Source organism: Choloepus didactylus, chromosome 15, assembly GCF_015220235.1.
Source record: "Choloepus didactylus isolate mChoDid1 chromosome 15, mChoDid1.pri, whole genome shotgun sequence".
Lineage (NCBI taxonomy): Eukaryota > Metazoa > Chordata > Mammalia > Pilosa > Megalonychidae > Choloepus > Choloepus didactylus.
The window spans coordinates 21,006,486-21,030,255 of NC_051321.1; the positions used below are offsets into that span (position 1 = coordinate 21,006,486).

The 23,770-nt window shown below is 37.5% G+C and overlaps 1 protein-coding gene across 8 annotated transcripts in view; it reads right to left on the minus strand.

Moving 5' to 3' along the window:
• The window catches only part of VTI1A (vesicle transport through interaction with t-SNAREs 1A), a 411,985-nt gene that overhangs the window by 378,466 nt on the left and 9,749 nt on the right, over positions 1–23,770 (minus strand). For all 8 annotated transcript variants that reach the window (XM_037804918.1, XM_037804917.1, XM_037804915.1 and 5 more), the window contains exon 3: positions 11,211–11,321. In XM_037804918.1, the coding sequence (XP_037660846.1) occupies positions 11,211–11,321 (111 nt within the window). The remainder of the gene's footprint in view (positions 1–11,210; positions 11,322–23,770) is intronic.

Below are 23,770 nucleotides of genomic sequence, written 5' to 3' on the forward strand. Positions count from 1 at the left end.
ATATCCTTTCAGTAGCTTCTAATCACATGTGAAGGAAAGGCAGAGCTCCTCACCAAAATGAACAAGCCTTTGCAGGGCTTCCCACTCTCCAGCTCAGTTCCCTGCACCCCAGCCCAGTGGTTCCCAAACTGCTGCACCAGAGAATTACCTGGAGCACCTTAAAAAGTCCTGATACCTGTTTCCACCCAAACCAATGAAATCACAGTGTCTGGGAGGGGGAGCAGGCACCAAGGCTTTCTAAAGATCTCCAGGTGATTCTAATGTGCTCTAGCCCCATATTTTACACCAGAGCAATCTCACTCTAATCCTCCCCTTCTTCCCTCCCACTATACTAAACCTTTTCCCCTTTGTTTATACTCTTTTGCAACCTAAATAAATCCTGCTTCTCTCAAATTTCTACTCATCCTTCAAGTCTCATTTCAGATTATCTCCTGGAGGATGCTTTCCCTCACAAACCTTCACTTTGCTCACACTCACTTGCGGCGCACACACACACGTGGGTTGCATGTCCCTCCCTGTTTTCACATACTATCCTATCTGTGCCTCTATAATTTTGCTTATCAGAGTATTAAAACTATTAAGACTATGAGCACTTTGAAAACTCGGTCTTATTCCTATCTTCACAATGTTTGATGTAGTAAATACATAGAAATTGTTCATGGCAATCTATACCAAAACAACAAAAATAAATTGTTGAAAGCCTCCAAAACTAAAACGAACTTTAATGAAGTGAATAGAACATCAGCTTGAAAGTTTTCTTCCTCAACTTTCCCATTTGTTCTTGGTTTGAAATTAATGATAAGATTTGTTTTATTAATAAAAGCCAGATTTAAATTATTTTAACTTCCACCACATTATATCTAGCTGTGTATTACACTGCCTTATCTTAAACCAAATTCTCAGTGTATGACAACATTTGGAACTTCTAAATTACAGGGTTATTTGACTGTTGTCTTTAGGTATGCTAAAGTCAGTTCTTTTTCAATATTAATGACAATACTTAATAGATACTAGAGTATCTTCCCCCTTTCTCCCTCCCAATACTGTTTGTGAGACCAGTGATTTAAGAAGGCAGAATAATTTATGCTTGGGTCGGTAGGAAAGAGTGTCAATGCCTTTAAATTTATTATAAGCGGGACTTCCATGAAGAATGTTCGTTTATTTACTGAATAAGAACGTGCTAATAAATTTTGAATATTTGAAAGATAATAAGGAATGAATAAATAAAATAGTTTTATGATTGTATTTTACTCAAGTTACTATGGCTTTTGTCATTAAACATTTTTTTAAACCATTTTAATTTAATACAGGGAAAACTGAGAGAATGGTTCAAGTTATTTCAGAGTCCAGTCTACTATCTTATGGTAAGAGAACACTATTTAATAAACATATTCTAAAAATGCAACTGTTAAAACAAATCTCCCAAAATCTGGACTTGTGTAGAAAAGATGGTGAGTTGAGAGAATATGTTGGCAATAAGTTTTTTTTTTTTTTTTTTTTTTTAAAAAGGTCAGTCATATTTCTATTTTGTCCAGATACTTCTAACAATTTCTGGGAAGTCTCAGTTATTAGAAATTAGGCAAGGAATGGGAAAGAAATCCAAAATAAATAATTCAATGTGCACTTTGAACTACAGATGAAAAGTCATTGCAAATATAACTCTAAATAGTTACATAATGCATACAGTAAAATGATAAAAAATAATATATCATAATTCTTCCACCTTTAATTCTGACACTACCACTACAAGGTTAAGGAGAAATCTAGCTTGCTGTTACCATAGAGTGATTTCTAAGAAATCTTTTACAAAATAAAATATGCTAGAATATAAAAGCAATCCAACATAGAAGGTCATGTTTGAGAATAAGATTGACGAGTTCATGTTTCAATCCTTTGTGTAAGCTCCAGCAGTTAGTCCACTGAAGCACCGAGGAAAAGGCTTATATTTTTAGGATACTTAAAGTCTCTTCTGACCTTGAGATACTTTAACCTCTAAACTCCTTAATTATAGGATTACTGTTTGTTCACAAGAAAATCACTGACTAAAAATCAGTGCAGTACTCAGAGAATTTTCACATTTATCATCTTATTTGACTCTCATATTTTCCCATTAGGGAGGCAGAGGCAATATGATCCAAATCTATGGATAAGGAAACTGAAGCAAGGAATGAATGTGCCAGCTGTCCAGGGTCTCAAGTCTATTCCCCTGTGCTTTTCTCACTACTTTCACGCTTCCTTCTTTGGCAATGTGTCCATACTCCAATTTAACACAGTATTAGAAAAACAGGGGGTTGACCATTTCTAACAAATGTCTAACAATGTTTACATGATATTTTTGAAGTGTAAATAAAGCCTTCAAATAGGAGCCCTGGATTAGACAGCATTTGAAGTGGATAGCACTGAACCAACGTTCTTTCAAAAAAGTAGAAAAAAAAATTTCAACTTCAATGAAACCAAAAGGAATATAAATCTGCAAGATTCTAACCATGAAGATTGTAGTTTCTTCCTTTCTAAGCTTTACTTTAAAAATGAGATGTGTCCATAAATAAGAAAACCCTAATGTTACTTCAGTTAAAATTTATTTGTAGAATAGGTTTATATAGAAAGATCACAATAAGAAAACAATGAAACAAAAACATGTTTGTCATTCAATATGTAAAAATGCAATGTTCCAGTATGAAAGCCGAAAGGGTATCAGCAAAAAAATCAGAAGAGATTAACAAAGAGCATCCCTGTTTTAAAGTAAAGAATACTTTTAAAGTATGGAATAATAATTTCTTTTCTATAATCAGACATTTCACACCAAGGCCAATGCATACAATGTGACTTTCCAAAGCATAAAATCTGATACTTTCTCTCCAAAGAATACAATTATGGGTCTAATTCTTCACTACCAATAATAGAAATCTCCATTTCACTGAAGATTTCCAAGTCCAGGATGGTGGTAACTTGTTATAAACAACATTTAACAGAACCAACCCCAGAATGAGAAAATTTGAACATTTCCTTAGATTCCTGGGTAATGAGATTTTGACCTGTAATAGCTTTTATGATTTGCAAAGAGATGAGAAACCCCAAGAACTAATTAAATGAAATGGGGATACATTAGATTCACATTTCTTGATGATTCCCGACATAACCACACTTAAGCATTTCATTGGCATTTCTAGCAAAGGTTTTTTTTTTTTTTTTATTAAATTCAGTTTTATTGAAATACATTCACACACCATACAATCATCCATGGTATACAATCAACTGTCCACAGTATGATAACATAGTTATGTGTTCATCACCACAATCTATCTCTCAACATTTTCCTTACATCAGAAAGAACCAAAACAAGAATAAAAAACAAAAGTGAAAAAAGAACACCCAAATCATCCCCCCATCCCACCCCATTTGTCCTTTAGTTTTTATCCCCATTTCTCTACTCATTCATACACTAGATAAAGGGGGTGTGATCTACAAGGTCTTCACAATCACACTGTCACCCCTTGTAATCTACATTATTATATAATTGTCTTCAGGAGTCCAGACTGCTGGGTTGGAGTTTGGTAGTTTCAGGTATTTACTTCTAGCTATTTCAATACATTAAAACCTAAGACGTGTTATCTATATAGTGCATAAGAATGTCCACCAGAGTGACCTCTCAACTCCATTTGGAATCTCTCAGCCACTGAAACTATTTTGTCTCATTTTCTAGCAAAGGCTTTTAATCCATGATTGGATGAACTTCTTGAAAAAAAAAAAAAGAGCAATTTGACTGACACATTTGGTATTTGTTTTTATTCTTCAATATGATTTTTTGGGGGGGGGTAACTAAAGGACACAAGTCAATCTAAACAAAAAATGAGACTATCTGTACCCATTTCCTAGTCCATTTCTTAGTAGGCTTACAAGGACTTGAAATCAACAGAAAGTCTTCTAGTAAAATCTTTTCTAGTGCCACTTTAACTTCTTATACAGGAATGCTGAAAATAGTTGACACGGCAAAACTCCCCAACTACTGTTACACAGTTTAAAAACCTCTGCCTTAGACAGCATACCTGGCTCAGTCTTCATCACAAGCTGCTGGTGCTCCTAAAAGCTATGTGCTTAGTCAAAAGTGCCTAATCCGTTTTAAGTTTTGGTCTGTACCTTGCAAATGTGGAATAAAATAAAAGACAATAAGATTGGCATTAAAAGCTACTGAAGATTCGTGAAAAACGAAACAGGAATAAGAGCACCATGTGTCATTTCCAGTTGCTAACTTAAAAAAAGCACAAAATTGACACACTTTATTCAAATATTTTTGTAACCCTAGGGCCTAAGTGTGAAATCTCTAGTTCAGTCAGTGCTATCAAATGCTGCAATTATGAGTTTCCAGATCTCTAGAACGTAAGCTTTGGGAGGGCAATGAACACGTGCACATCAGTTCTGTACAGAGCACCGCCTTGAGGCTTTGACGCCTCTACCTCAGTGTCACTGCCTCACTTCACCCTCAATGGGTAACATCTACCAGAAGAGTGACTGGCAAGTACTATGGTAAAAGGCATTTCATTTAAAAATCAATTTGCTGTGTTTCCTTCCAAGGAATAGTACACTACACATGAAAAATGAGCATGACTAAAAGGCACAACCAAGTAAATGGCTTGTATTTTTCCCAGGGAGTTAAACAGGGTTTCCAAAAATCTTGATAACAGAGTTTTTGACCACAGATTTGCCAGAATATCAGATTACTTTTAACCACTGGAAGTTTACAAGCAACCAGTAAAAAGTTGACTATTTATAAGCAAACAATTTAACATTAAAACAGAGTTGGCTTTTTGACAATGCCAATTAGCTTCTTCATGTTCCATACACCAAATAACATTTCCCCATTAATTTTTAAACCAATGTGGCTTTAACTTAAAATAAACTGTACATCAAAAGAATGGAAAATAAACAGCCAGGAACACAATTTGATGAATTGGATTTATTTAGTTTATTTATCTAAACAGGGACCATTGGATCTCTTTAATAGGCTGACAGTTGCACTGGGCTGGTTAATAAAACATTCAACACAGTATCTTCAGCCAATATAGAAATGCAAATCCCATCAGAAATATTTTATTCATGAGGCTGTAATTTCAGCTACCAGATTTTCCTTTTTAAAGAATGGCACTTTGCAAACAAACAGTGCCATCTAGTGACTAAAGGTGAATCCACATTTGTCAGGGGTTCATAATTAAATCTTTCAAAATTTTTTCTCTTTATTTTCTAGGGAAGATCAAAGTGGCCAGGCAAAACAAACAAACAACAGGAGAGTCAGTAATAATTTGTTAAGTCATTTGAGAGGGATTATAAGCATAGATGACTGCATTAAAAGCAACTGTATATTCTCTCTCTCTCTCTCTCTCTCTCTTTAAGCAATTTAGCACTGTCTTTGGAACTATATACTTCATCTACTTAGAAAACTCAAACAACTAGAAATGCCATAAAGTCATAACAAAAGTTGGTTCCTTCTGCCATAAAATGGAGCCATAACTTCAATTCCAATGATGAAAAAAAATAAATTAATAGGCAGGAAAAAACATTCCAATTGAATTAAAAAATCCAACCAGGGAGCTGATTTCAATTTAAAAAAAAAAAATTTTACATACACATGCATGTGTGAATGCAGATACACACATATATCTATAATCAGTATACACTTCAACTTTGCCATGACTACCAGTGGGTACGGAACTGATTTTGCAGGCCATAAAACTCTACAGGGGCTAAAGACAATGAATGACCTCAAGCCCAAGGCAATTATCACAAAAACAGTCACATTTGAAGAAAGTGTCAGGGCTACCAAGTGAAGAGAATCTATTAAGGCCAACCTCAAACTCGGCACGTACAACCAACAATTAAATATTTAACACACACTGCTGTTCCATTCAAGTATACGTAGTGGGGAAAAGGGTCAAGAACAAGGACCCTTTACAGCATCTTGGATAAGGAGACCAGAGTGACAGACAAGCACAGATCAGCCCCCAGAAGACTCTGACTACAGCTGAGGATAGATTTTTGGTCTCTTCCCTACCCTGTGAGTCCATTTCCTGTGTCAGCCTTTCAGCCTTTGAAATTAATGGGAGTTCTGTGAGTAGATTTACCAAGGTCAAAGCCTGGAATGAGAATCCTACAAACAAAGAAGGCCAACTGCAGGATGACTTTCGAACAATTTCACCTAGGGAAGCCTTAGTAATGCGGAACCACCTTCTTAAGAGAATGGCTGCAGACAAGGAAAATCATAGTACACAAACACGTAAATGGAGAAATACTTTCTCCCTTTAAGGTCATAGCCATACTCAAACAACAAAAAAGGAATACTCTTCAGCTTAGGGTTAAAAAAATGTTGAGAAAGTAAAATGAGTTCAGTTTTAGACCAGGTATCAAGAGCCATAGTACATATCTGGTAGTCTTACCAATATTGATATGTCTTCCATGGAAGGGTATATTAGGAAAAGAAATCCATTATATTTATCTGGAGTGTGTAAAATCCCCATAACAACAAATAATAACAGTATCTTTCTCATATAACTATTGGAGGATTATATGAGTAATGCATAAAAAGTGGTTAGCCTTGGGCTGCCTATGATTTGTATTTTTTAAATTTCATTCTAACATAGAGAAGATATGGAGAAAGAAAAACAAAAATGATCTAATAAGCCATAATAAAAATATAGTTCCAGGCATATTTTATTAAGAGGTACAAAATTGATGATAAGCCTTGATTTGGCAATCTGCCTTCTGAGAAACAATCTTGATGAAATAATCTTGTTCAAATACGTTCACTGCAGCACAATAAATTGTGGAAGAAGTAAATGGAAATATATTAGGATTCAACAAAAGGAGGACCACTCAATGAAATATTATGTGCCCATTAAAATGATTAAGAATTTATAGGAATGGAAAATAACAATGTTATAATCCTGCCTTTAAAAAAAGAGAAAGAAATGTAAATTAAGAGCACTACTGTGTAAAATAAAACAATAAATTATGCAAGGGAGGGTGGAAAGGAAGACTGGAAGGAAACAAACCAAAGTATAAAACGTGGTTCTTTTGAGGTCATAAGACTAGGGTGATATTTTTCTTCTTTCTACTCTTGGTATTTTCTGAATGTTCTATGATGAGCAGGTATTATTTTTATCCAGAATGAAACAACAAACATAATTTTTTAAAAAAATGATAAGCATATTTATTAAGTGCTTATAGTGCAGGAAAATTTCTGTTTTAGGATGGTTCTGTCCTGCCTGGCTTCCTCATTTCTTTTTAGAATGTATTTTTTTCCTGCAAAAAGGGTTAGCTGACACTGTAATTACAACATATCACCACAAAGACTATCAAAACCTATAAAACATGTTTTTGTGGGTTTCTACAGCTTCCACAGAAATAGAAGTAAAATATCCCAGGAAGTCATAAGTACAGAAAAGATAAAAAGAAGCCTCAAGTTCTTGACCTTCGGATTAAACTCAAAATTTTAAAGGGCTCATCTTTCTTAAGTCTATCTCAGACTTAAGAAAAAATTAGAATATGGCGTACTGGGCTTTACTCATAAACTCAGATACTCAAGTTGTCCATTCACCGATTAAAAGAGAGAGTACAGGCAGTAGCAGTAAAAGCTTCAAGCTGTTCCACAACATCCTTTGAACCTTGACCTAAGGGACCAACTCCAATAATCTGCAGGTAGTTGGGATTCTAGAACCATTCAGCCTCACTGCTGAGACTGTCAATAGAAGTGCCATTCTCCGATGTAGACAGCTCTGCACTAGGAGCTGGTCTAACAATCACATCACATAGCCTGCCAAACAGGAAGAGGACAGCATTTGGGCACCACTGACCTGGGATAGAAGTGAACTTGAGACCAGGGCTAAAGAGCTATATTTCTAGTATTCATTACAATCTAATTCCCCACCCAAAATCCTTCTGTGTGTGTGTGTGTGTGTGTGTGTGTGTGTGTGTGTTAAAGAAAGTTCAGTTTTGTTGCAAGAATAAAGAAATATGCAACTATACAAATCAGCCACAAGATGGTGCTCCCATCATAATGCAATATTGGAGAAGTAAAAAGAACTCAGCACACCACACCATGTCCTCATAACCTTTGGAATCTTTTCCAGGTACGTCACTTACTTGTTCCTTTCTTTTTCTACTTACTGAAAATTGGTCAAAACATTTTATACAAGTTTAGGATTTCTGTTGTTGTTTGTACAAGTTTAGGACTTTTTGCTTGTTTGATTTTATTTTCTTAAGAAGCAAACAACAAAATCTTAAACTTGAACAATCCTCAACTACATTTTTTTCCCCTTTCAGCTGGTTCATTTTCCTGGAACATCCTGACATGACCATGCCCTACCACCAATATTGAAGGAAGAAACGACAAGAACAGCTTAAATACACGAATTCTAATTTTTTAAAAAACTATTTTCAAATACATAGAGAGGCTATTAAACCAACGTTGACAGAAACTTCAAGTTGGGGGTGGGGAGATCTCAAAGGACCTTAGAAAGAACATTTGAAAAGGAATGTAGGTTATCCAATTCTGGTCCTGGCTCTATACAGTGGTGTAACTTAAAGGTAAGTCATTTGGTCTAAACAATAAAGTGACTGGATTTGAACCCTTCTGGATGTAATTTTCCTAACTTACTCTGAGACTGCAAGAAACCAAAAATGAACATTATAAGGCTACGGAGGCCAAAACTCAAGAAGAATGGGATTAGGCAAGCAAATGCAATCATCAGATCGTTATAGACGCAACCACTGAAGCCACAGGAGAGGATAACACACAGTTTAAGATGGCAGAGTTAAGTGGAGAAGCAGCCTGAAAAACAGACATATCTAAGAGGCAGGCAGGGGTAGGGGGTTGGGGGCACAAAAAGAAAGCAAGTGGCCAATGGAGTTGAAGAAAAAAGTACTGAATTGTCTTCCCCCTCTTCCCTTCGGCATAAATGCTCCCCCAAAGTCTTAATATTACAATATTACAAGAAGAATGGGGTGTCTGCTCAACTTGCAATAAACAGAGAGATGACTATTTCTAGGCATGGTATATCACCATAAGAAAGTTATAAAATATCTTTAAAAAAATAAGAGAATAAATATAAAAAGGACATTAGAATAAAAATAAGGGAATTAAGTAAATATTTTCTATACTCTATGCAATTACTTACCGCATGTGAAATGGTGTGTTAAAGTGGAAACAGCCATAAGACAGGAATCAAAGGACCTGAGCAGGTATATCCCAATCACTTGCTTCACAAAGCCCTCCAGTGGTTTTTCATCAACCGAGAATAAAAGCCAATGTCTTTACTGTGGCCTACAATGCCCTAACAGCTGTCTTCTGCCTCCCTCTGCAACCACACTCACCTTTCTTCCTCTCTCACTCAAGGTATAGAGAATACCCTTGGAAAAAAAGCCACAACCACCTTACTTGTCACTCTCTATCCATCTGCTCAGTTTGTTTTTAATAACACTTATCACTCCCTGAAACTATAATGTATATGCATTTGCTTTCCCCACTAGAATTTAAATTCCATGAGAGCAAGAACTTTCTCCATTTTGTTCACCACTATATTCTAGCACTCAGGACAGTCCCTGATTCACAGTGAGGCTCAAGAAAGACTTGTTGAATGAAATCCTTAATTACTCTGAGCCTCTTTGTTGTATCATGTGCAAAATGGGGATAATAATCCCCATCTGCACTACTTGCTCTTGATACAATGCGATGAAATAATTTATGTTAAAATACTTTGTAAATCACTATAAAAAAGAAGGTGATGGTGGTGGTAAAAGATGTTTCTTGACATGGCAAAAGAAAGCCACGGTAACAAATACACATAAAATACATGATTTTTTCATGATTGCCTGGAGAATAAACTTTTAGTTCATTGTTTCTGGTTCCATATTTCTTCATAATGGAAAATATACCCAAGAAAGAAATACTTACCCACATATAAAATCTCCAAGTAACTAAAGGATCTACCCAGGATGGACTCTTCAAGAAACAAAAAGACTGAAGATTGGAGCTAACTTCTAATAAAAACAAAACACAGCAGTAATTTAACATCTCAAAAATTTTTAAGAAGAGATTAAAACTAAACTCAGTTTTCTAGAACATAAGAGAAAAGTCTTTGGGAAATGAGTTAAGCAAACTAAAATAATATTTATAAATAAATTTTATTTTACTTTCATCAATCACTGCCATAGCCCACCTCAAATTCTCAGGAAAATAAACATTAAAATGCAAAATAAACATGCATAGCTGCAAATCACCCTAATTCCAAGACTCTAGGAGGTACTTCTACTAAGAACAGTGCCATTAGGCAGTAGTGAAAGGGATATTGTCATCCAAAAGGTATAGCTTCCAAAAGCAAATCACTGAAAGCAGGAGAAGAGACAGGATGATGCTTATGAAGTCAGATCATAGGTTCAGAAATACAGTTAAACTACATGCCAACATATGACTTCTATCACTCTTTGATAAAGCTCAGATCTGTCCTCAGCTCCATCTTTTCTACTGCTGTTACTTTCTAATAACTAACAACTTTAACATTATATATCTTTAAATCTTTATTCTTAAATTTGCTCTAAAGTGGGTAGAGTTGAAAGTCAGATACACAGGAAGAGAAAGCTAAATGTTCTCAATGAGACAATAGATATAAAGGATGGCATATAAATTATTCATCGAAAATATTAGTTCTTAACTGTGTATGTGTGTTTGTGTTTTTAGGGGTGGGTAATATATCTTTATAAGACTCTAAAGAAGCCTATGAACCCAGTCCCAGGGGAAAAAAAAAATACACATATGCCTATACATCCCAAAACAGTGATGCACATTCAGGAGGTTCATGGGCCCCTGAAGCTCCTTCATGGACACCGCATCTTAAAGCTGCAAACGCTGTAAAGCCAGAGACTGGGTTTCAAAATTCTAATAAAAGCCAAATATAAAAAAATACTATCCAGACTCAAAGGACTTGGATTTATTTGTGACTCATGAATCCAACATGCCTTAAGTTCCACCATTAGCTATCGCTAAAGTATAGTTTCAGATCCCCAGTTCATAAACAATGAAAGCTGTTGCTGTTTCTTTGAATGAGCCTCTGAAGATGATGTATTTAATTCTGGTTGTGGAGTGTGGATGAAACAGTAAAAAACATAAATGAAAAGTTTGTTTAAAAACCAGTTAATATGACCAGGGATGGAATTTGACTCACAAAATCTTTTTCAAGTTTTCCCATTTCTTGCTTGTAGCTTCTCATTCTACTGCTGTACATTCCTCGACTTTGCGGTGGTATCTCTCGAACTTCCAAGTCCATCTGTTCAAGCTGGAAAGGAGAGGGAAAACCATATGCTTATTCTTTCTTTGACCACATATTTAGATCCGAAAGGATTTAATTATAATTCTTCATTTTATAGTTAAGGAACTAGGCCCAAGGAGCTAACTGCCCATGATCACATAGCATGGAATATTTTTAAGGTTAATTTTTGTTAGTTCAACAGTTAGCAGAATGATATATGGAGTGACAATGATATACAGAGTGCTTACTTTGTCAAGAATTTCTTTAAAAACATATGTATTTATCTAAATACCATTAATAATTGTATTAACTTTTTTATTAGAGAAGTTGTAGGTTTACAGAAAAATTATGCATAAAATACTGAGTTCCTATAAATCACTCTATTATTAACACCTTGCATTAGTGTGGTACATGTTACAATTCATGAAAGAACATTTTAATAATTGTACTATTAACTATAGTCCATTGTTTACAATAGGGTTTGATGTTTGTGTTGTACAGTCCTATGTTTTTTAGTTTTTAATTTTTATTCTAGCAACATATACAACCCAAAATTCCCCCTTCAAACACAATTGGAGTAATTCATCATCATTCAGTATGACATACACATTCCAGGTATTCTGATCACGAACCACAAGACCTATGGGAAGATAAACGGAACCATTCTTTCCTACAGTTAATCCATGAAATGTCAACTCAGTTTTAGTGACTTGGTGAAATCTTTCCTGATTAGGAATATCACATGCCAATCAACATGTGATCACAACCTCCAGCCTAACTCCTTATACTTTACAACCACAATGATATGGAGTTAAATGGATATGGTAATATTGTGCTAAATTACAAACAGCTCACAGAAAGCACAGCAGGTAACTTTTTAACAACTTGCCATTATATAACACTTCAGCTAAAGCACATGATAGCTTAATGGAGACAATACAGAAATAGTATAAAGGTTAAGAGCTTAGGCTTTGGATTCAGACTCCTGTGTTCACACAGTAGGCCCCACTATTTACTAGCAATACAGCCTTGGACAGGTCACTTAATTTCTCTGTGCCTCATTTTTCTCATTTCTAAAAATAGTATCTCTTTCCAAGGGTGGCTGTGAAGATTAAATGAGATAATTCCCATAATGTGCTTAAAACAGTATTTCTTACTTGCTAAGCACTAAATGAAAGTTAACTATAGTTGTGATGAAGAAACACAGCAAGCACAGAAACTAGGAGAAGCTTAATTACACTTGGCATTAAAAAACAAAAAACAATAACACAAATTGGCCCAGGCAACATCTGATAAAGTCACATACAAAAACACTGCCACAGATTTTGCCTTTTAAAAAAGCATTCTAAAGATTTATTTTCATGAACACTATAAGTGTATCACTAACAAAATTCTTACTTGCCTAGTGATAGAGGCCTGAATAACTATAGTGCGAAACAAATAAACCAGATGACCATGCTTCAATTAACAGGTCTTAATTTTGAAGAAGAAGAAGAAGAACAAAACAAAACAAAAAAAAGACAATTATAATTAGCCTAATTACAGCAGTGATCACTTAAATTATTGACATCTGTCAACATAAATGTGAAGCACCAATAAATTACTTAGCAAGACAATTATCTAAAGCATCCTTCTGAAATCCAGTACTTCTAACAAGGTGAATAGGACTATCCAGAAAAATAATTGCAAAAGAGCATGTGTCATTCTGGAGGTTACTCTTAAGCAAGCTTCAACCTGATATTGCAAATTGCCACAGTATGTCAAGCCCCAACCAACAGTATTCCTGAAAACCTTAAAGAATACCCTAGACTCTATCTAAGACTCTATAAATGTATTACTTAGTAAGTTTATTTCTTCAGAAACTTAAGGCCTCCAGACAGTTCCTATGCCAGGTAAGCCCTGAAACCAGAGGTACCATTCTATCCCAGATCATCAACCAGTTCCATTCCTCTACGCCATAAGGTGATACCCCTTTCCAGCATGAAGAACCTAAAATGGTCATTGTTCAGATATCCCTAAAGATTGAGAGAATGATTAAATGAGAGGGGGAGATATAACTGAGAAATTAGGATTTGACAAATAGTTATGACTACTGACTCATTATATAGATATTTCTTTTTAGTTTCTAGTGTATCAGAACAGCCAGAAGGAAATACCTGAAATCGCTGAACTGTAATCCAGTAGACTTGATCTTTGATAATGATTGTTTAACTATATAGCTTTTATCATGTGACCATGTGACTGTAAAAACCTTGTGAATGACCTTCCCTTCATCCAGTGTTTGGGAAGATGAGTAATAAAATAAAGATATGCATGAATAATAATAATAATAAAAATAATAATAATAGGTCAGGAATATAGGGAAAAATATCCCTATGTAAACTATGCACCATAGTCAATAGCACTACTTTAATAAACTTTCATCAATCGTAATAAATGTAACCACTGTTTAAAAAAGAAGTATAATAAAAAAAAAAGTGTTATCATCAACTGTAACAAATTTTCCACACTAATGCAAGTGTTGGTGGTAGGGTGGTGTATGGGAATCCTGTACTTTTTTCATGATTGTTCTGTAAACACACTACTTCTCTAATAAAAAAAAAAAAGTGCAAGTGAAAATCCCAGAGTGAAATGCATTTTTGTTTAAGGTATTTTACTAGGCTACTTAAAACTAAATTAAAAGCAGGTTAAGAAAGAGGCAGGTCAAGATGGCAGAATAAGGAGGTGTGGAATTTAGTTAGTCCCCTAGAACAACTGATAAGTAGCCAGGAATAACTAGAAAATAGTCTGGAACAACTGATGGAGGGACATCAGTGACCAGACAACATCGTACACCAGCCTAGAATAGGTGGAATGGCTGAAATCGCAGCACAGAACTGTAAGTAAAGCTCCCCAAACTGTGGCACTAGTGCCCCTCCCCCACCAGCACAGCAGGCTGAGTTGGAACACTTACCCATGGGAAAAGGAAGCAAACTCTGCTGGGAGCAAGGAAGGTAGCTCAACCAAGCTCCAATTGCAATTTTAATCAACAAATCTGGACTACTGAGTACAAGCTACAAGCACAGATAAACCCGGAGCAAGCAGGAAAGGAACCCTAAGGTCTCACCCAGTAGAGAGGAGGCAGGGCTGATGGAAAATAGTAATAGTAATAATAATAATAATAATAATAATAATAAATAAAAACAGAGGCTTTTGGAGTCAGCTGAGCTCAGAATACTGGAAAAGGGCTGTGTCCCAAGAAAAGGGGCATATAGAACCAGGTACCACCTCTGGTTGACCAGCAAAACTGGGGAGCTGGGGACTGGCTCTGAAAAGAAGGGGATTGATTTATTTATTTATTTTTCTCTCTCTCTCTCTCTCTTTCTTTCTTTCTTTCTTTCTTTCTTTCTTTCTTTCTTTTTCTCTCATTCTAAGTAGTTCATTAGAGAAAATCTCAGGCATTTTCAATTGTCAGCACTGACCCAGGCAAGGATAAAGTTAAGATAGTTAGAGAGACAAAGGAAGAAGTCAAGTGAAGGAGATAATTCTCTAAAGGGCTTAACTTCCCTAAGAAAAGGGGAGGGCGAGGCCCAGCTCAAGCGGCTGCCCTCCCTCAGAGAATTCAGACCCCAGGGTTCAGGGGAAAAGAAAAAAAACAAACACAAAAACCAGAAACAGCTTAAGTTTGGCTTCTAATTCACCCTTGGCCCCTGGCAGGGACAGGGTCTCCTGAGTTTTAAAGGCACTGCCACCTCTTTATGCCGGTGGGGAGCTGCAGGCTGACAAGTACCACCTGCTGGCAGGAGAGGAAAAGCACAGAGTCAAGAGGCCTCACAGGAAAGTCTGATGATCTGCTGGGACTCATCCTAGGAAAACTTGATACTGATTACATTCTCCTCCTGGGCCCTGGGCCCCTCTGGTCTGGGAAAATCTGATTGGGGTAATCAAGGAAACCAGATGCTAAACAACAAAAAAAATTACAGTTCACACAAGGAAAAATGAAGATATGGTTCAGTCAGTGGAATAAAGTTACACTTCAAATGAGATCTATATTTTCAGACAAACAGATGCTGGGAGAGTTGGTGAACAAGATACCTGATCTACAAGAAATACTAAATGGAGCACTACAGACCGGAAAAGCAAGGAGAGAGAAGTTGAGAGAAGAGAGTAGAAATGAAGACTATCAGTAATGGTAAAAAGAGAGAAAGGGGAAAAGAAACATGAAGTATGACAAATAAAATCCAAAAGACAAAATGGTAGACAGTGGGCATTACATTGAGTGAAATTAGCCAGAAACAAAAGGACAAATACTTTATGGTCTTACTAATATGAACTAACATTAATGAATGAACTTTGAGAGCTTAAGTTGAGAACACAGGTTATCAGGAGATAGAAAGAGGGTAGAGATCGGGCACTTAATGCTGCAGAAGTACAGAAGGTTTAATAAGATTGATTGTTTAGATCCAGAAAAGGATAGCACAAAGCTTTGTGATAGCAGCACAATACTGTAAGTACTCTGAACAAAGATGATTGTGAGTACAGTTGAAAGAGGGAGGCTAGGGGCATGTATGACACCAGAATGAAAGACAGAAGATAAAAACTGGGATTGTGTAACTTAGCAAAACCTAGAATGGTCAATGATGGTGATTAAATGTATAAAAATAAGAATATTTTTACATGAGGGAGAACAAATGAATGTCAACATTGCAAGGTGTTAAAAACTGGATGGTATAGGGGGAAAATATAATCAGTGCACACTAGAGTCTATAGTTAACAGTAACATTGTAAGATGCCTGTATTAATTGTAACAAAGGTAATATACCAAAGCTAAATGTCTATACGGGGGGATATAAGGGAGTGGTATAGGATTCTTGGTGGTGTGGTTGCTGTCTGACCTTTTCATTGTATTTTATTTTATTTTTATTTTCCATCTATCTTTTATTTTTTTATTCTTTTTTTTCTCCGCTTCCTCTTTCTTTGTGGAAGAAATGGAGATATCCTCATATGGACTGTGGTGGTGAATGCATAACTATGTGATTATACTGGGAATCATTGACTGTTTACTTAGGATGATTATATGGGGTGTGAATAAAAGTGTTTAAAAAATAAACAGAGGGATACAAATGCTAGAGAAACTGTGGAGAGAGGTAAGTATCTATTCCATAAAAAATAAACAGAGGGATACAAGTACTGTGGAGAGAGATATTCCCTGTTGGTGAGTGTGATGGTTAGGTTCATGTGTCAACTTGGCCACGTGATGGTTCCCAGGTGTCTCATCAAGCAAGCACTGACCTAACCATTGCTGTGAGGATGTTTGTGGCTGCTTGATAAACCAGAAGGCTAGTTTGTTAAATCAGCAGTCAATTGGCTGCAGCTGTGACTGATGACATCAATGAAGGATGTGTCTTCCACAATGAGAGAATGAAGTCAGCTGGATTTAATCCAATCAGTTAAAGATTTTTAAGCGAGACAGATTGAGGACCTTCACTTCTTCTTTGACTGACCAGTGAAGCGTTTCCTGAGGAGTTCGTCAAAGTTGCCAATTTGTTTCCTGAGGAGTTCATCGAACACGTTCATCGAAGTTGCCAGTTCACTGCCTGAGGAGTTCATCGAACATCTTCATTGGAGTTGCCAGTTTGCTGCCTGCCCTACAAAATTTGGACTCGTGCATACACCCAGTTGCATGAGACACTTTAATAAATCTTACATTTATAGATATCTCTTGTTGATTCTGTTTCCTAGAGAACTCTAACTAATACAACTTGGTACCGGAAGTGGGGTGCTGGTGCTGCTGAGTTTGCAAATACCAAACATGTTGGAACAGCTTTTTAAATGGATAAGGGGAAGATTCTGGAAGAATTGTGAGGAGCTTGATAGAAAAGGCCTAAACTGCTTTGATGAGACTGTTTGTGGAAATATGGACTCTAAAGACACTTTCGATGAGGGCTTGAGCAGAAATGATGAATGTGTTGTTGCGAACTGGAAGAAAGGTGATCCTTGTTTTAAAGTGGCAGAGAATTTGGCAAAATTGAGTCCTGGTGTTGGATGGAAGGAAGAATTTGAGAATGACAAGCTGGGATACGTGGCTGATGAGATTTCTAATCTAAAAGTTGTGGATATAGCATGGCTTCTCCTTGCAGCTTATAGTAAAATGGGAGTGGAGAGAGATAAATTTAAAACTGAACTCTTAGGTTCAAAGAAACCAGAAACTGATGCTTTGGAAAATTCTGGGCTTCCAGGGGGTGGAACCCAGAAACTACAGCTCAATGTGAGGATTTAACCAAACATGGAACCCAGCTGCCATTTCAGTATAAGCCAGGATTGGATATGGAGTTATACAGAAAGGATTTGTGGAAAGTCCTATTATCTGATGGCTTTGACCCCTGTGTGCTTCATGCAAAGCCAACAGAATTTTTGCAAGATCTTTATAGATGGAGCTACTGCTGGTCTGGACTGGAGGGGACAGAGGAACAAATTGAAGGAAAAATGTCTTCAAAGACAGAGCCATGGAGATTGAGGTCTGGAGTCAAAAAGTCTCGGGCAGGGAGAACGGAGCAGTCCACACACATGGAAAGGGTGAGTTTGTCCCAGAGGTCGAGGGCAGGCATTCCGCCTTGATGCTTAGGAAGAGTGTTCCCACCTCAGGCCTCAGAGAGGGTGGAGCACATTCCCGGGAATTGGGGAGAGCCTGGCTGCCACCCCACTGTTCGGAGAGGATAGAACCTTTGCCCCGGAGAGGCAGAGTCCAGGTGGCACTCCAATGTTTGAGGAGGGTGGGGCTGAAAAGGTAGTCTCCCAAATGTGTGGATATGTTTGGAGCACTCACCCAGCATTTGGAGAGAAAAGGGCTGCCACAAAAGCCTTTGGAAAGGATTGGACTCCTGCTCTCTCAAGCCCCAAGGATACAACTTCACTCTGTGAATGACTCTCAGACTTTGAAATCTAATGGAGTTTGCCCTGCAGGTTTTAGGAATTGTTTTGGTCCCTTAAATCCTGTTTTCCTTTCAGTTTCTCCTTATGGCAATGGGAATATTTATCCTATGACTGTCCCTCCTTTGTATATTGGAAGCAGATAACTTGTTCTAGGTCTCACAGGTACAGAGCCAGAGGGTACTCTTGCTTTTGGACAGACCATGCTTGTAACTGATTTTGATGGGGTCTTGTACTTAACTATTATTACTGAAATGATTTAAGTTTTCGTGATCTTGTGATGGGATGAATGTATTTTGTATATGGAAAGGTCATGTCATTTTGGGGTCCAGGGGGTGGAATGTGCCTGTTTGGATGCATTATGTCCCCCCAAATGCCATTATCTTTGATGCAATCTTGTGTGGGCAGACGTATTAGTGTTGATTAGATTGTAATTCTTTGATTGAGTGTTTCCATGGAGATGCGATCTGCCCAACTATAGGTGATAACTCTGACTGGATAATTTCCTTGGAGGTATGGCCCTGCCCTTTCAGTGTGGGCCTTGATTAGTTTACTAGAGCGCTATATAAGCTCAGACAGAAGGAGCAAGTTTGCTACAGCCAAGAGGGACACTTTGAAGAATACACAGGAGCTGAGAGAGAAGCTGTAGCTTACAGAGCAACATTTCACAGATGGCCTTTGAAAGCAGACTTTTGCTCCAGAGAAGCTAAGAGAGGACAAACGCCCCAAGGGCAACTAAGAGTGATATTTTTGAAGAGCTTCAGCCAAGAGAAAGCAACTGAGAGTGACATTTTGGAGAGGAACTATAGCCAAAAGGGACACTTTGAAGAATGCACAGGAGCTGAGAGAGGAGCTGCAGATGAGAGACAATTTGAAGATGGCCATTGAAAGCAGACTCTTGCTCTGGAGAAGCTAAGAGAGGACAAATGTCCCAAGAGCAACTGAGAGTGACATTTTGAAGAGAAGCTGTGGCCTAGAGAGGAACATCCTGGGAGAAAGCCATTTTGAAACCAGAGCTTGGCACAGATGCCAGCCACATGCCTTCCCAGCTAACAGAGGTTTTCCAGATGCCATTGGCCATCCTCCAGTGAAGGTACCCAATTGTTGATGTGTTACCTTGGACATTTTATGGCCTTAAGACTGCAACTGTGTAACCAAATAAACCCCCTTTATAAAAGCCAATCCATTTCTGGTGTTTTGCATCCCAGCAGCATTGGCAAACTGGAACAGTGGGGAAGTAGAATGGTGCAGTCCATCTGGAAGGCAGTGTGGTAGTTCCACAGGAACTAAGAATGGAGCTGCCATATGGTCCTGCAACCCTTTTATTGGGTATATACTTGGAAGAACTGAAAGCAGAGACAAGAATGGACATTTGCACACCAGTGTTTATGGTGGAAGTATTCATGATTTTCAATGGATGGGGGTGGCCTAAGGGTACATCGACTGATAAACAAAATGGTGAATTGTGGTATACAGATACAATGGAATACTGAGCAGTGGCAAGAAGAAATAAAGTCATGAGGTATGCAACTAAGTGAATGGACTTCAACACAGTACGTTGAGTGAAATAAGACAGAATTGAAAAAACAAATATTATAACACCTCACTAATATGGACTAACTATAATGTGCAAACTCTGAGAACTGAATCTGAGAGCATAAGTTATCAGGGGAAGGCTTATTGTAAGGGTTCCTAGATTTTAAGCTCTTATAGCAGTCACATCCATTCGTGAGTTGTAACAGTTATTTCTAAATTCTGAGATGCTGAGCTGTTTGTGTATAAAATAGTCGTCCCTTTAATAACTTCGGGTATCTGTGTGACACTTGAGACTCAGAGTTCAGCAGCTATGAATGTCAGCGTTAACCCATACAGCAACTGTTGAAAAACTGCAAAAGATCAGGCTTCAATGAAAGATATGAACGAAATGGACTTGGTTGGGACTAAGGTTAATCAGACTAAAGGGTAAAGGATGATACTATGTTTTAATATTTCAACTTCTGTGTGAGACCAAAGGAAGAGATGTTTATTTGGTGCAAAATCTATATTTTCTGTAGCACACTATATAATTTAACTTGTATGGTCAGTTTATTCAAACACCATAATTACATGGAACCTTGAATACGGGGTGAGATCTGATTGGTTTGTATGGGTTAGCATGAAGCCCCGATACATCCCAGGGTAAATTTGGGCAAAGAATAAAAAGTATTTGCAAAGCCCCCTTGAGGAACTAGGGAAAAATATGGTAATATTAAACTTCTCCACCTGGGGAATTCCTGATATTCTTGCAAGTATTAGGGACTACCAGTTCAGTAGGCTGAGCCCTTGATCTTGGAGCTTGACCTTATGAAGCTTGTTATTGCAAAGGAGAGGCTAAGCCTTGTGCCAGTTTGAATGTATTGTGTCCCCCAAAGGCCATTATCTTTGATGTAATCTTGTGTGGGCAGACGTTATCAGTTTTGATTAGATTTCTTTGAGCGTTTCTTTGGAGATGTGCCCCACCCAACTGTAGGTGATAACTCTGATGAGATAATTTCCATGGAGGCATGGCCCCACCCATTTAGGGTGGGCCTTGATCAGTGGAACCATATAAATGAGCTGATGGGCAGAGGGAACTCAGTGCAGCTGTGAGTGATGTTTGATGAGGAGCTACAGCCAAGAGGGACACTTTGAAGAATGCACTGGAACTGAGAGAGGAGCTTCAGCTTACAGAGACATTTTGGAGATGGCCTTTGAAAGCCGACTTTTGCTCTGGAGAAGCTAAGAGAGGACAAACACTCCAAGAGCAACTGAGAGTGACATTTTGGAGAGAAGCTGAAGCCTAGAGAGGAACGTCCTGGGAGAAAGCCATTTTGAAACCAGAACTCCGGAGCAGACGCCAGCCATGTGCCTTCCCAGCTAACAGAGGTTTTCCGGATGCCACTGGCCATCCTCCAGTGAAGGTACCCAATTGTTGATGCGCTACCTTGGACACTTTATGGCCTTAAGACTGTAACTGTGTAACCAAATAAACCCCCTTTTATAAAAGCCAATCCATCTCTGGTGTTTTGCATTCTGGCAGCATTAGCAAACTAGAACAAGCCTATTTATAATTGTGCCTAAGAGTCACCCCTAGAGAATCTCTTTGTTGCTCAAATGTGGCCTCTCAGCTAACTCTGAAGATAACTTCATTGCCCTACGTGGGATATGACTCCCAGGGTTATAAATCTCCCTGGCAACATGGGACATGACTCCGGGGGATGAGCCTGGACCAACATTGCAGGATTGAGAAAGCCTTCTAGACCAAAAGTCAAAGAGAAATTAAACAAAATAAAGTTTCAGTGGCTGAGAGATTTCAAATGGAGTCAAGAAGCCATTCTGGAGGTTTTTCTTATGCATTATATAGATATCCCTTTTTAGTTTTTAATGTATTAGAATAACTAGAAGGAAATACCTGAAACTGTTGAACTACAACCCAGTATCCTTGATTCTTGAAGACAATCATATAAGTATGTAGCTTACACGATGTGACTGTGTGATTGTGAAAACCATGTGGCTTATACTCCCTTTATCCAGCATATGGAAAGACAAATAGAAAAATGAGGACAAAAAGTAAATGAATAAGGGGGTGGGGGTGGGAGGAGGAGTATGAAATGTTCTGGGTGGTCTTTTTTACTTTCATTTTTATTCTTTTCTTATTTCTAGTTTTTGGAGTAATGAAAATGTTAAAAAACCGATTGTGGTGATAATGCACACCTATATGATGATACCGTGAACAACTGATTGTACACTTCAGATGACTATATGGTATGTGAATATATCTCAATAAAATTGCAATTTAAAAAAAAGCAGGTAAGAAAGAAAAAGGGAAATACACAACAGCACTTAAAATGAAATCAGGAACATGGTTAATCTACACTTGTCCTGTGTTATCACATTCATGTCACCAATGTAAGGTGGAAGACATGATAATCACAAGACTTGCAGTGTCTAAAAGACTGATATAAACCAAACTGCTCTGCAGAAACACAACTAATCCTGATACTCAAATCAAAAAGTAGTTTTTCTCCCATTGTCCTTAACAATTATGTCATCAGAATTAAGTATATCAGCTTTCTGTCCATTTTAAACAAACAGAAACACATATCATAGACAAAACATTTTACATTTATTATAATAACTAAACGTGCTTTACATTCCATGAGGGCACAACGATGTTTTATACTTCTTGGTACAGTAAAATCTTGGTTATCAATATTATTAAGTAAACAGAACATCCCCAGAAAAAGGCAAACAAATAAATCAAGATTTTTGATGACCAGTAAGATGCTACTGAGAACTCAACAGCAATATAAGAAGTCTACTCAAAATCCAAAGAATTTACTAGTTTTACTATTTATAGTAAACCTGACAACTGGAAGGAAAAAGTGTCCTGATTGGCGTCTACAGTATGTAAAAGGTCAGTCTTTTTACATGAAGCCCAAGAAGCATTAGAGAAGCAAGAGCAAACATTAGAAGCCGTGAACATTAGAAGCAAAAGCTGCCATAGTAGAGACAGTGACAACAGCCAGCAGAGATAAGAAGTGGTGATGGGTAAGAAGTGCATTGGACATTCTCACAGCTAGAAAAGAACCAGTGACAAAGACAGAAGATAGAGCAGCTCTGCAACATAATGCCTTAGAACTCAGAGACACAGAGGAAATGTCTACTGTACAATGGGGAGTAACAGCCCCTATTCCTTAATACCTCCTCTTGGGGACTGAATCGTGTCCCCCAAAAGGCACGTTCAGGTCCTGTGAGCGTGAACCTATTTGTAAATAGGACCTTCAAAGATGTTGTTAGTTAAGGTGTGTCCAAAGTGAGTGAGGGTGGGTCTTAATTCAATATTTATGAAATCCTTATGAGTAAAGGAAATTGGACACAGAAGGTAAAGCCACAGTTGAAGCAAGAAGCTGGAAGTCAATGGAACCTGGAAGAGAAAGGAGAAGATGCCGCCATATGTATTGCCACATGACGGAAAAGCCAAGGAACCACAAAGATTGCCAGTCAGCCTGAAGATACAGACCCCAGAAGAAAAGAAGCCTCTGAAACTGAGCTAATAAATTCCTGTTGTTAAGCCAACCCATTGTTTTAGCAACTGAGAAACTAAAACAACTACTAAAGCAGCAATTCTCCACATGTGGTTCTGTTAACAAATGGTACTCAGCCAAATAAGCTTCAGAAATGCTCCATGCTATTCTACCTTTTACAGTGCCTTATTAGAGATTCAGGATGCTCCTTAGTCTACTTAAGGGTCCAAAATGATTCTGTAGAAAAACAACATATAAACATACAAAAAGAGATCCCCAAACCCCCAACTCTCTTCAAGTTATGGTTTCCCAAACTCATTTGAACAAGCAACACCTGTTAACAGAAACACACTTTAGGAAACTGGCCTAAGTATATCAGTTAAGTAGTACTGAAGGAACACCAAGCATACCCTTCAGTATTTGGAAAAGCAACACATTCATTTAGGACCGCGATGCAGTAACAAGTTGAATCATACTTGCAATACTTGGTTCTTAAAACCAAAAACTGGGACACAATACCTT